At 36.0% G+C, this 17,690-nt stretch overlaps 1 protein-coding gene across 1 annotated transcript; it reads right to left on the bottom strand.

Annotated features, from left to right (window-relative positions):
- Positions 1-1,972: 1,972 nt before the first annotated feature.
- LOC143568371 (RNA-binding KH domain-containing protein PEPPER-like) lies at positions 1,973-5,429 on the bottom strand. The gene is made up of 6 exons (XM_077054544.1): positions 5,159-5,429; positions 4,443-4,686; positions 4,028-4,179; positions 3,746-3,943; positions 2,887-3,075; positions 1,973-2,144 (listed from the first exon to the last, which is right to left on the bottom strand). Exons 1-6 carry the CDS (start codon positions 5,417-5,419, stop codon positions 2,031-2,033), a joined length of 1,158 nt encoding a protein of 385 aa, XP_076910659.1. The 5' UTR covers positions 5,420-5,429; the 3' UTR covers positions 1,973-2,030.
- Positions 5,430-17,690: the final 12,261 nt, after the last annotated feature.

Raw genomic sequence — 17,690 nt, 5'->3', positions numbered from 1 at the left:
AGTCTAATAAATGTGATGGTATGCAGGCGTGAATGAGCCTTTTGCTTTGTTAAGTTGGACAGAAATTGTGTCTAGGTGTCTGCAACATGTACCAAATCTGCTAGAAAGGATCTTGCGACCGTAGTCTAGGGGTTATGACGCTAGTATTGTGTATGTATGTGTCATGTATTATGTAACTGGGTTAGAAACTTGTGTATTACATGGTTGAATAAACTAAGGGGTTGTTTGGCAATCTTGTGCCTAAATCATATGTTGGCTGATTAAGAGATAGTCTTTCAATCATTTAGCATGTCTCTTAAACTTAACCATTAAGAGGTGTGTTTTTAGTGAACCAAACACACTCTATCTCTGAACGATTTAGATGTAGCCTCTTAATAGAATCATTAAGAACCTACCAAACATCCCCTAAATATTAAATGGTTAGTAGATGATTTACGATAAGATATGATTGATTACTATTGTTTTTTAATTAACTTTATAAAATTATTAAATAGAATATGAGGAGGTGAAAATTTTGATGAGTTGGAAATAAGAATTTTCGGTTCACAGAATTATGACATGTGGCGTGGGAGTTGTGGGGCACAAAATTGATTTTTTTGTCTGATTGAAAGGGATTCTATGTAAAAAAAAAAAGTCTAAACGGAAACCATACCCCATTCGAATCATTTCAAACCCGTGTTTCATCCCCCAAATTAGTTTCATAACTGGATTTCAAATGTGTTGAATTGATTAGCTATTTATATATATGGAAACGGTAGATAAAACAAAATATACATCAAATAGCGCATATGCATCACATAGATATGCATTTTGAGTAAGAGAGATTATATAACACAAATCCAAGAAAATTACTACATAGAATTCTCTTGCTTTCATTTTTTTTTATCATATATCATTCTTTTAATTTCTTTTTGTTTTTTTTATTTATATGTATACACAAAAGTAGTTTAAGCCGTCTTACAAAACGCCCAGGGTTAAAACCCATTACGCTCAATTCCATATATATTTTCAATAATTACGCACAAAAACCCATAATTACGCTCAAAAACATTTTTCATGAAGAAAAGTACAACTGATCGATAAACGATTCAGGTCTTTTTTTGTGAACCGATGATTAATTGGATATATGTAGATGATTTCGAGATCATGTTATGCGATTTCATAGATCAATTTCATGAATATAGGTATTTTTGTACATAATATGTACTAAGCAATTATTGTATTCTATCTTGTTATCCATAAAAGTAATAGTAACACTTAGTTTGGTTTAATTTAAAAAATTACAAGTATCTTACAAATTGTAATTTTTTTTTCTTTTTTCTTTGAATTCTATTATGTTTTTTTAACTTTATATTCATTGTACTACGTATTCTTAACAATATTTTAGAAATTCTAAACCATTATATTCCCTTGTATGAAAACCCCCTTTTTTTTAACAATCAAATTATTATTTACAATCACCCCGAGTGAGGATTGAACTCCCAATCTTCATTTTAAAGTTATACATTGATTCAAGTAATTAGAAAATGTGTGTTAACTTCTTAAACAAATTTATTCAATATGACCATCCAAAATTATTAACGGCACGGCACCTAATTATTTGATGTTTTAAAAGTTCTTGATATTACATTGCATTGCATCATCCTCTACCGTTTCCATGTCTAGCAACCAACTTTCGCATATCAAAATTAAATGAAACGGTTGCTTTGTTCACCGTTCGACGGATAAAGCCACATGGGTACTACAACGATACAACGATCGAAGCCAAAACAGAATATATCAATAGCACTTCAGGGTTTTTATCGGGTTAAACATTCTATAAAATGATGACCACACTATAGACCTAACCGCGTGGATAGAGCCCGAATCATTTCATATTGTACATTGACAAGACAAAAAAATAGCATGTTATGCACAAAGAAACAAAATCAAGCTCAAGACAATTTTGCTGTCATTTCTAATCAAATCCTGTTCACAAAATTTGCAAGTGAACAGAAAACGATACAAGAAAGAAAATTCGGGTAAGTGCTTCACATTCTGTAACTATTATATTCACGGAAATCATACGGATCTCGACTATAAGATGAATCCATGAAGCGGGAGTAATCGCTTGGAACGGATTCTTTATGGTTGCGTACACAATCCTGGGTAACAAAGATAACACACCATTATAACCCATTTACTAATGAACTAACAAATAAAAGTTGTTTTCCATCAGTAACATGTTTAATGTGTAAAATCAAATAATGTAGCTATAAAGGAAACTGGTTAAACAGGTCCAAAATGTATATTTTTAAGAAACTTCGAAATCTAATTATATAACTTTTGTTTTCAGTCAAATAGTAATGAAAGTCAAATTACATTAAATAGATATTAATGTAACTTTGAAACCCAATTATATATTAAAGTTTACATATTTTTGAATTTTTTTAAAGCATTTGTATATGCAATACATTTTTCCATCTATAAAATGTACATAAAGATTCAAGAATTTTATGTATTGTTATTTTCCACCCTATGTAGTACACGGGATATAAGCTAGTTATGTTGTATATAATAATTTTAATTAAAATATATGTAAAAAGTAATTAAAAATGTATACAAGTTAACTAATAAATAATAAGAAGCCGAGCCTGGGCTGAGAGTTCAAGCTTGTATAGGTTTTGCAAGCTCAAGCTTAAGAAATAAAGCTCTTAACGAACTGAGCTCAAGCCAAGTCGGCTCAGGCCTGGCTCGTTCACACCGCTATGCATGAGCACTTATAAACAACCCGACCCAATCATGGATTTGCATTTATGATTTGTTAGTCTGCAAGAAAAAGACAAGTATTTATATTTATATTTAAAAACAAACTGATTATGCAGTAAATTATCTGACTTCACTAACCTGAATAAGATGTTGAGCCGTCTGAACTTGTGATGAAGTGCCTTTTATTTCAATTACAATTTCATCTTGTAAACCTTCTTGAACCGTAAGAAGTGCACCGCTTGTGCGACGAATAAACGCTATATTTCTTCCACCAGAACCAATTATATCCTCAGCATAAACTAGTGGTATTTGCATCGTTTGTGCAACCTATTTAAATGCAAACATAATATCAAATTTGAACAATATAATATAGTGCCACATTTATACTACATGTAAACAAAACACGATTTATCTCAAAAGGAAAGGGGGGTGGGTATATTTGAAACATCATGTATGGATGAATCTATGAAGAAAGTTGACAATAATAGTTAGGCATGTAAACGAACCGATCAATCAGTAAACCATTTGGCAGGAAGTTCATTTATGTAATGTCTAAACGGACATGAACATAAGTTTTTAATCATTTAATTAAACAAACAAACATGACAGATGTCTCGTTCATTTGCGTTCATTTATGTTCGTTACTTTATGATTTTTTTTTTAGGTTTGTTTGCATGCATTCATTAATATCTTCATTTAAATTTGTTATGTTCATTAAATTTTAGATTAGTTTTGATAACTTTTTAAGCCAACACATTGTTGTTCCACAGTTCACATTCGCCTATAATTGGATTTAGCTCAGTTATGTTCGTTCATCTATATCCAGTTATTTTGTTCGTGAACCGTTCGTTGATAATGTTAACAAACGAACATAAACGAACACAAACACATTGATTTTCTTAACAAACAAACACGAACATAAAAACCATGTTCGTGTTCGTTTACAGGACTAATCCTAAAGATATCAGAAAATAGAGTAAACAATAAAAACACTCGCCTGCGTCACAAAACGACCGCTTGTAGGACCAGTTACAGGAGGAGACCGAATTGTAGATAACCCAGAATCCCGCCCATGAAACAAAAGTCCAGATGAAAAACTGGATTCACTACCGACCCGGCTACGTGAGCCCGATTGCATAATTGGCTTTTCAGCCCATGCATCCACTCGATGTTCTTGTGTGGCTGTAATACAATGCTGCATAAAACATTAAAACAGTTCAAGATTCATCACAGATCTGTATGATGTAGTCAAAAACTAACAAAATGAGAAATAACTTACGGTTTTTTCAAATAGAGGAAGAACACTATGATCAACCAAAAACTTCCTCAAATGTCCAAGCACAGCTTCTAAAGCTTTCAAAACTTTAACAGCTTCTCCTTGTAAATCAATAACTTTATCTTCTGAGTTTGTGGGCAATGTTGTTACTTCACCTGGAAGAAAGGCGTAGAAGATAACGATTATTATTATAATATTACAGAAACGATCCCCTAAAAAGTCAATATTGCCTAAGCAGCCTAAAAAGAATTTTTGTTTTGGATCGAAACCAGTTCAAACGAACTCTGTTTGAACTAATTCCAGTGGCATTGGAATCAGCCGATAAAATAAAAATCTTTTTAGGCTATTTCGGCAAAATATACACTTTTTATTTGATCATCATCGTATAATATTATTCGATTTAGAATACGATATATACCGGAAGAGTGTACACGAACAGAGCAACCAGTTTCCTGTATTGTTTTGATTGATGATCCTTGTTTTCCAATAAGACTCATGCCTTGATTTGATGACACTAATAATCTTAATGAGCAAAAAGGAATAGAAGCTGCATCATCATCCCCGTCCTCTGGGAAACCATTTACGCGTTTGAATACTTGTATCACAGCTTCCATTGCAGGTGACAATTGTGCCTCTGTTTCTTCTTTACCGGATATCAAAACCTAAAACCAGTGTTGTATAAAATCACGATTACACGCCAATAATTGGCAATTAAACCAATTTGATTCCACCTAATTGGCCCCTAAATTCGATACCAGTCAAAATCGGTTCAAACTGGTGAAAATCTTTTATGTATTTGAAAAATTCTTATCTTGAAAATTATATATACAATTTTGTAAATACATATAAAATTTTGAAAAGTTGCATACAAAATTCCAATCTGATTAATCCCTATTAAATGCTAGCGCCTAGTGAGTTCTACAACACTGCCTAGGGGTTTGCATAAATCCGAATAACCGATCCGAAATTTACGGTTACAACAATGACCCTACCAGAAAACCCAAAGTTGTTATCTTTTTGTTTGGTTTTAGCTCCAAACCAAACCAAACCAAACCATGGACACCCCTAACACTCCCTAAACCAAGAACTGCATCTAAAAAAGAAAACAAACAAACCCTAGAAAGTAATACTTACAATGCGGTCAGGATTACCAACCGGCCCATCGAGTACACGAACCCGAGCTTTCGTTTCTTCGCACATCTTCTTAATTATGTCTCCTTTGTGTCCGATGATACTACCCACTTTAACCACCGGAACTATCACCCGAAACACGCAGTCTCCCGGCCACTTCTTCTCCTCCGCCGTACTTGCCACGTCAGATTCCGGTGCCGGTGGTGTTAGATCGGTTGTTGTGGCGGCAGTGATGGTGGTGGGAGGAAGCTCGGGTTCTGCCATTGGTGGGGTGGGTTTGTTTGTGAGGTAGGGTTTATACCTGAATTAGAATATTATTATTATTATTATTATTACAAATATAAATGCGGGTTTGGTAATGGGTCTGAATGTTTTTTTATCGAACTGGGTTGGGTTAAAACGGGTAAGTTTTTCGTTAATGGTGTCAAAAGTATAGATCAATCAATAACGGCCTGAGATTCTTATAAGGCTAAAAATCGCACGTCTAGCCAATCACATGTTGTCAGCGTTGTACCGTCAAGATGGCATCTACCTCTGCACGCCAGCTATCACGTCTAATCAGAAACCTCTGACGTGCTCAGCCATGTAAATAGAAGGTCCGATTAAGGAGGACAACTGGACCAGTCTTTCTCGACCCCTTCGGCTATAAATACCCATGCAGGATTAACGGTAATAGGATATGCAACTTGTTATCTTAAACGATTACAATCTCCATTAATAGGGATTCTCACGTCGGAGGGTGGTTACGAGAAGACCTCTTAATTCCCCTTCTCGTAACAGGCTCATAGTGTTCTATTTTGCAGGTTCAGCCGATACAATTCATATCGACTTAGATCCCACCATCACTTGGTTGAGATATTGAACTAATCCTCTTAGGATTGGTTTGTTGTTTCTTCACTGACGCAGTTGAAACTCATTTCTGGTCATTATAAGTTCAACTTAACCTCATCATTTCACGTCGCCTTCATCGAACCGGTCCGGACCCGTCATAGGCGAGTTCCTGGGGGAATGAAAGGCGAAATGAGGTGTTCAATCGAAATAATGAAGATTACATTGGAATCGAGTAGTCACAACAGCCCGATTTGGCCTTTCGCTTTGCAGAATTCGGTCCTCTCGTCAAAAAGGTCCAATGGGAAAACATACCTTGGCAAAGACCTAATAGTCTAGCTAAAAAAAGAGCAAGAAAGAATCAGTGCAAGATTTAAGAGAAGGTTGCTAAAGCAACAAAGAAGACCAAGCGATTCGGGTAACTCCAAGAACTTTTACCTATCCACGGAATGAGCGAGACGACTCCTCAAGCGAAGATGTTCCTCGGTCTCGACGCCACATCATGGACACTAGCACAAGCCAGAAAACCCACTGAAGCGAGAGAGCGGGAAGTCAGAAGGCCATACGAGAGATCAAGGAAGAAGTCACACTAAGAGCCGAGAGCAACCACGTGGCCAGAGCCACGCGACTCTCTAGACAGACAACCCCGATAAAGACCAAAACTCCCGCGAAAAAAGCGAGAGTGGTCAGAGCGACAGTGATACACATAGTTATAACCCAGGGGGGCAAAGCCGCGCAAGACGCGGGTGAATTATTAACCAGACGTAGATGTGGATTTCACTAAACTATACATGCCTTAAGCCTTCGCGGAGAAATCAAAATTTGTGACACGAATTCCGGAAGCTCCCTTATCGCCAAATTCAGAATTACCCTCGTCAGTGGGGAAATGATGGGATGACGGATCTAAACTTACAGAGCTTCATAGTAGCAGACAGGGTTGCAGGTTGGACCCTGCCGGTGTGATGTCACATGTTCGCATTAACCCTTCATGGTGCGGTCCGAGAATGGTTTGAAAGACTCCCAGAAGGACATATCATAGGCTTCGAAGACTTGATAGCAAAAATCTCTCAACATTTTAGCCAGTAGTGGAGACACAAATATGGCCCTACAGACATACTATCGGTAGTCCGCAAGGATAACGAGTCGATTGAAGACTTATTCATGCGATACAACAAAGAAGGTCTTCTGATTGGCTGAGTGAGTGAAGACATGATGGGGGTGGATTTCCACCAAGGTGTAAAGAGCGATGACCTCATTCGATGCCTCTTCCGACGAGATGGCATGCCTCAGTCCTGGGACGCGATAATGATAGCCACCAAAGTATAAGCAACTCGAGAAAGGTCTCTAAGTAAAAGAGAGTATTCGTGGAATGAAGTCAGAGGAGAACCCGAAGGGTAAAAAGGGAATAACAAAGACAATGGATCAATTTGGTCGAGGATTCAACTGCCTGCAGAACCTTCCGTGCCCGCAACGACGAAACCCTTGGTGGGCCAGAAGCATGAAGCAAACCGCGGGTACAAACCGTGAAAATGGACACCACTTTCAAAAACTCCGCCCCAAATATTGGCAATAGAGAATGTAGATTTCAGAAAACCAAAGCCAATATTGAACATGAAAAACTTAGATAGTTCTAAGTATGGCAAATTATATTAAGACATCACCCATATAGCTTACGAGTGAACTAGTGTGCGTGAGATGATAGTATGAAAATGGTGTTAATTTTTTCAAAGGTTTGTTTACATAATGTTGAATTCAAAATTTATATAAATGATTATTATCTTAACTAAACCACACACAAATAGGCAAGTGTACCTATCGTATATGTGTTAGTGCACGATTTTGCGTCTCGAGTCTTTGTATTTATCATTTTATTTATGTAATAAACATTAAGTTATTAATGTAGTTCGTTAAGAGAGTCGTCTAGTTCGTTAAGGATGTTTAACGAACTAGACTTAAGTTAAGATCCCTCTTGATTCGTTAAGGATATTTAATGAATCAGGGGGTGATTCGTTAATGTTATTTCATTATTGTAATGTAACGAAGGCGGTGTCTGATTTGTTATGGAATGTTAACGAATCAGACTCGTCTTCTATATATAATGATGTTATTCAACTGTTAATTTAAGCATTGAGTTAAAGTTAACGAACCCCTGCCCGATTTCTCTCTCAATCTTCACCTTAATCTATTCAATCTAATATTATACATACACCTAATATAAACTAATACTAATATATACAATCTATAATATAATCAATAGCAACAATGAACTAGATCCGTTGTTATTATAACATATATATATCAGATCTGAGATTTGGTGTTAAGGTGTTCTCAAGTGGTATCAGAGCTCTCGGTTTGTTCGATTGCTCTTGATTCGTGTGTTAAATTGTTATTAGTAGACCGATAATTGGTATTTTGGTATAAGTGTGTTACGGTTTAAGTTTGAATCAAATCGAGTTTGATTTGGAGTTGGATATGGATTGATTAGATTGGATCTGAGATTGTTAATGTATTGGTAAGGTTAGACTTAAAGGAATTGGAATTTGGATTGATTTGGATGGAATTGGTTTGGACTTGAATTTGGCTGAAAAACAGGGTATACGTTTTGGTCAAATTAGTTGTGATATATAATTGGATTGACGGGATGATGCGATTTGGATTCGCGTTGAGTTTCCGAGTGTTTTGGTAGTTTACTTGAACGATTTGGTTGTGTATCGAGTAGGTATTACAAATTTGTTACTGGGTTAGTTGTTCATTAGTTTCCAGAAATCTGGTAATTTGTGTTTGAAGATTTGAAGATTCAGGTCAATTTGTTAACATTTCTGGCCAATTCGTTCACGTTTTTAAGCTGATTTGTTATAATGATTAGCTTATTCGTGAACTAATTTGTTACATTTTTTTAATTCGTGGCAACCAATTCGTGTGACACGTGCCCTACCTCGTTAACTGTTATTATAACAACTTTTTCCACGTGGCACAAGTTGTCAGAGTTTGTTACAAACCGTTGTAATAACCGGATTCGCTATTAGTTGATTCGTTATCAAATGTAGCTGATTCATTAAGGAAAATCTTCTGATTCGCTAAGTTTTACAGTGATTCGTTAAAGAAAACCATATAATTCGTAGTTCTGAAATCAAATTCGTTAGTTTGATTCGTTGACTTATTGAGTCAAACTAATTCGTTACTTTACTTAATTCGTTGACCATATTCGTTAACATCTTTCAGATTCGTTAACTATTTCTGATTCGTTACCTACACAACTCTTAATTCGTTAAGTTGTGATTCGTTAACCACTGTTTACAGTTCATTAATTCTACTGTTCACAGTTCGTTAATATAATTTTAACATTTAATCCTTGAAGTTTGATAACATTCTCATTTATCAACATGGTTGGTATGTATGCTTTGGCTTCACAAAATTTGTTAATGCAACAAATGTTGCAACTTGATACCGAGATAGGTTCACATTCGAAATGTCCAAGATTGATGAAATTTAGCGATTTTGCTAAATGGGAACCTTTTTTTCATGCTCATTTGGGTTATGTTCATCCTGACTGCTCGTATTGCTTAGATGAGGTGTTTGTTGTTCCAATGATAGGAGATTGCACTATTGGTTACACACCTAAAGCTATCTCTCAATACTCACAAGAAGAGAAGAAAGCATTAGAGATTGAGACAAAGGCTTATTCTACTCTAACAATGTCTCTACCCGAAAACATCTTTCACCAAGTGGGTAGCATAAAAATATGTGCTTCCTTATTCCAACATATTCGTATGAGGAGTATGGGTAATACAGCTGAGAGTAAGAAGGTAATGCTCAAGTTTCAATTTAGAAACTTTAATTTATTTAAAGGAGAAACTGTTGAGGAGATGACAACGAGATTCAATCATTTGATAGCTGAGATGGATAAAATGAAATTGGAAACTTCTGAGGTTGATAAGATTTATACTATTAAGAGTGCACTACCGAGTTATTATTCTACGTTTTTAATGGTTCTAAAAGAGAACAATTATTTCAAGAATGAAGACTTAACTGCAACTGAATTCTTGCAAAAGATTGAAGCATGAGAGTACGATCTCAAATTTCAAAAGTCTTCCAAAGAGAGTCAAGATCCTGCTTTTTACGGTGGTAGCATGCCTCTAAGTTCAACCATTTACCAATCACTGCATTTCTCACACAAAATGCAAGTGAGAATGCAACAACCATCTATAATGATCCAAAAGCATGTTTCTACACTTCTGGATCACCTGGTGTTTCTGTTGGATCTGGAAATTCATCTACTACAAATCAATTCTCTCCATCACCAAGTGTAAACATGAAGGAAGCTGAACAAAACTTTGCTTTTCTGACAGCCTTCATGTCTTCTTATGAGAATTTGGTGAGTAGCAAGATTGCCATAAGTGATCTAACTGATGAAGATCATGATCAGATTGATCCGGATGACTTAGAGATCATGGACTTGAAATGGAACATGACTATGATTGTCCGTAAGGTTAAGAGATATATGCTAAGGACTGGCAAAGATCTTCCTTCTTTGAACAAGAAATTGGGATTTGATAAGTTAAAGGTGAAATGTTACAATTGCCAAGAGTTCGGTCATTTTGCAAAAGAATGTGACAAGCCGAAAAAGGAGTACACTAGTCCTCGTGGTCAAAACCAAAGCTCTTCTACACCACGAGGCAATGATGTTAAAAAGAAACTGTCTACTTCTAGGTCACAAGCAATGTTAGCTGATGGGACTGACTGGTCACAACGATTACTGTGTAGCGACAATCAAGCAAATTTGGTGATGTTCAAGACAAATGATGTGTTTCAAGATGCAAGCGGAAGTGATATATTGTCTGATAATGACACTGAATCCGATTCTGATGATTCATGTGTTAATATTCCAACCACATTTGCTTGCATGGCTAAGATCAATGATGTTAGTCATTCTATCTCTGCTACTTCATCTGTTAAAGTCACTTGTGTTGAATGTGAAACTAACAAACCTAAGTTAGAGTCTTTAAAGAATCATAATGATAATTTAGTGAGAGAAATTGCTTCATTAAATGATACTTATTGACAATCTCTTGAAACTGAGATCTCGAGAGAAGATTGAAGCTTTGTCGACAAGTAACCATGATCTCAAGGCTGAGTTATCTGTTAAAATGACGATTAATGATAAAAAAATTTCAAGAAATCTTGAAACATCGTTCAAAGATAACCGAGCTTGAGAATGAGGTTCTTGAGTTGAAGAACAAGTTGGGTAAATTTCGAAACTCTTCCTTTTTGCTAAACGAAATAATCGAAGTGTCTAGCACTTCTCGGGGGGGGGGGGGGCAACCCAGTAGTATGTTTTTATTTTTATTTTTATTTTTCGGGTTTCTTGCTTTCTTGTGCTGGTTGTTTCTTGGTTTGCTTTCAGGTTGCTTCAGAGATGCTATTGGATGATTGATGATGCATGGTTTAATTCAAGTGTGGGGAGGCTATTTGCTTATTGGTTGCCGCTTTCGTGCGTAAGTGACAGCTTGGTAGAGAGCATTGGAGTATGAGGTTTTCGTTCGAGTTGGAGGGCATGGAACACAACTCACGAGGCATATCGTCATATTTACCAGGGGAGTCTCTTCCACTTTACTTATATTTGAATGTGCTTTAATTTTTGTCTTTTTCCTGTCTCATTAAGGACAATGTGACATTTAAGTGTGTGGATGGGAAACTGAGTTTTTATATTAAAAAAAATTTCAAAAAGTTTTTAAAAATGATAATAAAAAAAAGGTTTAAAAAAAATATTCAAAAAAAATGTCCCGAATACTTACCGAAAATTTTTGCAAATAATGGAAAATGATAGAAAAATTTGAGATTGGTTTTTTAAAACTACTATTATATATGAGATTAAATAAAAGATAACGCACTAAGATTGGGATGTGTCGGTAGGCCCAACTAGCTTTGATAGTCCTCTTTAGCAAATTTTATATATCTAATAATTTGAAAAACGGTGAAACCAAATTTCGATGCTTAGGAAGGATTACCATAATCTAAAAACTTTGAGATGGTAAGACTTAGATGCACTCAAACCAGCACACCACCACATGTCCATCTTTTTACAAGCTTAGAAATAGTTATACACTTTAGGGTGATATAAAAGAATGATGAAAAAAAAAAGAAAAAAGAAAAGGCAAAAAAAAGTATGTTAAGAAAGTTATAAGTATTCCGAAAAGTTGGTCCGAGAAGAAAAAGAAAGAGAAAGTTATGTATTGTAAAATGCCAAAGAAGCATTCTCAAAAATAGAAAAATAGGCCAAAGATGCACATACTAGACGGGACTTAGAGTTTACGTGTTACCAAGGGGTTAGTGACTCTGAGGATACACTATTGGGGCTCGAAAGTTCTTAGTCAATAAATATTTTTTAGGGAATATATAGGAAAAAGTCCAATAATATTTAGGGTATGCTCGTACGGCCTCCACATGACCATTCATCCAACAAATTTCACCGAGTGTATCTAGTTAGTACCACCAACGAGTCCTTGGCTTATGGTGATTTGTCAAACCATTCTGCTTTGACTCTAGTTTTTCTAGCTCTCTTTGTCTAAGATGGGGTACGTGTAGCCATGGTTTTAGAACTTAAAGCACTTATGCAATTGGGGGCATGATAGGCTGGTGGCTGGGTTTATGTGGACAACAATATCGACAATCGCAGTTTTTGCGTTTATCTGTGCTTAAAAGATAGCCTATATGTTTTAAAGATCAGTTTCGAATTATGATTCCATTGCAAAATACTTTTTCAGGGACGAAAAAAGTTTAAGTGTGGGGATATTTGATATGGTCTAAAATATACATATTATTATATAAATATTTCCAACACTTTGAGTATTTTTAGCCAAGTTTTTATTGAATATTATTCTCAATTGGTTCACATTCGAATTTTTTAGTGGTTTCAACAGGTAATGAGCGATGTATTTTTACTAAACTTGAGACCGGCGATTAAAATTTCAAACAAAATTTATCTGTCATGATATTCCGTTTCTATTAAAATTAACCATAAATTTTATTTGCTAGATTTTTATACTTAAATTTATAAATTGGTATAACTGATAAAATTATGAAATACTTATATGACAGAAGATCAACGATTATGTTTTTCTTAATTATTATTATTATCTCACTAGATTGCTAATTCAAATACATGAACTTTGATTACTAGGGCCAAGAAGAAAACGTATAAATGGTAATTAGCAAAGGCCCATGTGACATATATCATGCAATGTTTAGATAATAATCGAGGTTGGGCCTCATATGAAGTTGGTTAATTGATAGCCCAAGAAAAAGAAGGTAGCAGGCATACGCAGCCATTGGGAGATTGTGACACCAATCAAGGGGAACCACCCCTTGTTGGTCGGCTGGTCTTGGAAGCAGAATAGATAACAATATTTGTACAAGCAAGCAGTCAATGAGGTAAAAAAAGGTCCACGGCAATTTCAAGAAAGAAAATAAGAAGCAAGCTAGCACACTGATGAATTAATTTAAGCTACCAGGCACACAGCTCAATAATTTAAGCGCACAGGCTAGTAGCTCAATCATATTTATTTCTTTTTACGATGAACCATAATATATATTTTATATTTGTTTCGTTCATAATTATGATAGGCTAAACTATTAGACTGCCTGGGTTTGGATGAATACTTTGTAGACTAGTTTAATTTTTGGTTCTGGATTTATTATTGATTGGTTCATGATTTGGTAATGTATTTACTGTATTTGGTTGTGATGCATATGCGTATTTGGTGTTAATTTATGATCAATTTATTGTTCCATATGCGTTTTTGTGAATGTCTTTCATGTATGGATGCATATTAGGTTGTTTACTGTGTGTTTATAACTAGTTTATGGTTTATAGTCGACTTATTCCATGGGAACAGTAATTGAGAGTTTGGAGATACCTTATATTCTGTCACTTGAGAGACCGGGAGGTAATTAAGTGTCGTTTGTTTTGATCTTTTGCGGGTTTGGGTGGTGATTGCACAGGAGTGAGTTACCCTAGACTTCTTTAGATTCTTACATATCCGAATTATAACCGAATTCATTGAAAATACCCCTTTACGCCGTAAAGTGTTTTGTGATTAGAGAGACCGGGAGGTAATTTAGTCTTTGGGTACCTTAGCATAGTTAGGAAAGGTGAGACCGGGAGGTGATCCGAACTATTAAACCTTTAAGTTTTACATGATATTTAGGGTTCTTAGGTTTTGTTGGTGAGACCGGGAGGTGATCTAGCATACTTAAGTTATTCTTTAAATTTCATATTTTTAGAATACGGTTACCAACCATAAATCCAATTCCGAGAGTTTACGAGTTGACTAGTAGGATTCCTTACCTAGGTAGTTGTTTCACCCTATTTGAGTTCTAAACTGATTCGTCCATGTCTAGTTTTAGAGTAAGTATTATTTAGTTTTATTTAATATTTAAAAAACACAAAAATCAATTATATCTATTTATTTAAGTTATTAGTCAGAGTCTAGTTTAGGTGTCGCTAGTGTCCTGTGGGTTCGACATCCGGACTTCATCAAGCTTTCCTATAGTTGATAGGTACACTTGCCTGTCTAGTGGTCTAGCATTAGGATTGTCTAGATTTATAAATTTAAAACTAGAGTGTCTAGGTTAGGTTAAGTTTTTAATAGACCGTTTCGAACATCAGAAAGCGTCTTTTACAATGAAACTGACCAGTTAAAAGATCTTGAACGTCAATATGTTTGTGCCAAAACATCGAACTCATCAGATCCGTTGATTAAAGCAAAACAATTGTTAAAACATGCTAAAAAGGTTCAGTTTGTAAAATCAACTGGAACAGATACATTGAAAAGTTTTTCCAATTGTTCTAACCTTGACTTTTATATGAAAAAGAAGTTTGTAACTTCTGATGATTTGGCCAAACGTTTCACTGAAAATGTAAGTTATCAACCTTCTGTTGCATCTGTTTTTGCCAAACCTCATCATGACCGTGTAGACATGCGAAGTTGCTTTTTGTGTGGACAACAAGGTCATATGGTGAGAATCTGTGGTCAACAGAAATCTCAGAATCTTCATCCTTTTGTCAAGGACCATTCGAAACCGGTTCCTGTGATAAAGGAGATTCTGAAACGACTCGTGACGTGTGAGGATGATACACATATCATGTTTTCAAACGTGAATCCTCGTAAGGTGATTCATGTGAATGAAACACATGGTCAAGTGAAACCAAAATTTTTCCAACTGAGCTCATATGTAAGAACACAAATTCAAATGTCGTTCAAGCTGATTATCTAAGACGAAAGTCTAAGAAGCCGGTAACTTATTCCAAGTTGCTGAACAACATTTGAAATCTGTTCAAGTTAATATTCCAAGAGAAACTCAAAAGGTGCCCAAGACTAAGGCCCGGGTTGCCTTTTTGAACTAATCACTTTTACTTTGTGTGTAGGCTACATCCAAGACTGTGTCTGGTGAAAACTAGATAATGGATAGTGGATGTTCTCGTCATATCACTGGAAATCTCGACCTCTTAACTAATGTGAGAAATATTCAAGGAGGTTATGTAGCGTTTGCTGGGAATTCTGGGGGAATGATAACACAAGAGGGTGAAGTTTTAAATGGTCACATTACTTTTGAAAAGGTTAATTACTGTGACAAGGTGAATCATAATTTATTGAGTGTGTCGCAAATCTGCGATAAGAAGTACACCACTGTATTTACTGATAAAGAGTGTCTTATTTTGAAACCGGGATACGTGATTCCTGAGGACATGGTTGTCATGCGATCACCTCGATCAAATGATATTTATGTCTTAAATATGAGTTCTAAAGTATCAACGTCTATCGAAACATGTTTTTGTCTCCAAAGCAACCGAGAAGGACTCTATTCTATGGCATCGTAGAATGAGTCACATTCATGTTCGAAAGATGAATTATTTAATAGCAAATTACTTAGTTGAGGGTGTTTCGTTGAAGAACTTTAAGTTATCTGATCACTGCATTGCATGCAAGAAGGGCAAGCAAAAGAAAAAGTCTCACCCATCTAAGTTATTGAATTCCATTGATACTCCTCTTGAACGACTTCATATGGATCTGCTTGGTCTTGTGAATCGTGCTAGTATCTCTGGAGACTGGTATTGTCTTGTTGTCACCGATGATTATTCAAGATACTCATGGGTGTTATTTATGAGTTCAAAGGATCAAACACCTGTTTTGGTACAAAACCTTATCACTAAGATCGAAACACTATACAAACAAAAAGTGAGGAGAATTCGAAGTGATAATGGTACTGAATTCAAGAACACTGTATTGGATTTATTTTACATTCAAAAAGGAATTCATAGAGAATACAGTGCACCCTATGTACCACAACAAAACGGTGTTGCTGAACAGAAGAATAGAACCTTGATTGAAGCTACAAGAACTATGCTTGCTGATTCTAAGCTTCCCGTCCAATTCTGGAATGAGGAGGTGAATACAGCTTGCTATACGCTTAATCGGGTTTTAACTATTAAACGACTCAAGAAGACAAGTTACGAGCTTCTAAACAATCGAAAGCCTACCTTAAAGTATTTGGAACCTTTTGGGTGTCCTTGTACGATGCTGAAGAAGGATGCGAGTAAGTTTGAAGAAAAGCCATTGAATGATATTTCTTGGGGTATGCGTCTCCAAAGAAACGAGTATTTAATGTCACTTCTTGTTGTGTTGAGGAATGGTATCATGTGGACTGTCAAAAGTACACCACACCTCCTCAAGGGAAATGTCCCGACTGGATGTTTGACTATGATGGCTTATTTAATTCATTTACTCCATCAACTGAAAGCATAGATGAAGACCTGGTTCGAGCATACTTTGAGCACGTTTGGGTGTTTGGGATTTAATTGACAAACCTGCTAGAGTCAAGAAATCTATTCCGACTAAGTGGGTATTTAAGTGTAAGAAAGACGATCGTGGGGTGATAGTAAGAAACAAGGCACGATTAGTGGTGCAAGATTTTCATCAGCAAAAGGGTATTGACTACACTGAAGTGTATGCACCAGTTGCTAGATTAGAGTCTATTCGAATCTTTCTGGCGTATGCTGCTTAAAAGAATATCAAGGTCTATCAAATGGATGTTAAAAGTGTTTTTCTCAATAGTGAACTACACGAGGAAGTGTTCGTCTTACAGCCTCCTAGTTTTGAAGATCCTGATTATCCGGACCGAGTTTACCGATTAAACAAGGCCCTATATGGTCTACATCAAGCCCCGAGAGCTTGGTGTGGCACGCTCGCCGACCATCTGACTGATAACGACTTCAAGCGAGGGACTGTCGACTGCACTTTATATCATAAAACTGTTAGGTGATGGTCTTCTCCTAGTTCATATTTATGTCGACGACATTATCTTTGGGTCTACACACGACACATTGTGTAAGGAGTTCGAGAAGTCAATGCAAACGAAGTTCAAGATGAGCTCGATAGGAGAGATGAATTTCTTTTTAGGGTTGCAATTTCACCAGTCTGCAAAAGAAATCTTCATTCACCAGACCAAGTATGTGAACGATGTCTTGAGCCGATTCAAGATATATGCCGGAAAAATCCCTTCAACACCTCTCCCCGTGGGTCACAATTTATCACCGGATGAACTGGAGGATACCGTTGATCCTACCCTCTATCGTGCAATGATCGGATCTTTAATGTATCTAACGGCTTCTCGCCCCGACATTATGTTTGTTGTTTGTCTTTGTGCT

The sequence above is a fragment of the Bidens hawaiensis genome, unplaced genomic scaffold (genome assembly GCF_021521415.1).
Source record: "Bidens hawaiensis isolate Kalapana, Puna unplaced genomic scaffold, B.hawaiensis_p1.1 tig00023983_1, whole genome shotgun sequence".
In the NCBI taxonomy this organism is placed as follows: domain Eukaryota; kingdom Viridiplantae; phylum Streptophyta; class Magnoliopsida; order Asterales; family Asteraceae; genus Bidens; species Bidens hawaiensis.
This window is presented reverse-complemented; position numbering and strand designations above follow the sequence as displayed.

Coding starts and splice junctions, on each gene's coding strand:
- LOC143568371 (XM_077054544.1), bottom strand. CDS start 5,419: ATGGCAGAACCCGAGCTTCCTCCCACCACCATCACTGCCGCCACAACA. Junction 4,687..5,158: donor TTGGTAATCCTGACCGCATT/GTAAGTATTACT, acceptor CACTGGTTTTAG/GTTTTGATATCCGGTAAAGA. Junction 3,076..3,745: donor GCGGTCGTTTTGTGACGCAG/GCGAGTGTTTTT, acceptor GCATTTAAATAG/GTTGCACAAACGATGCAAAT.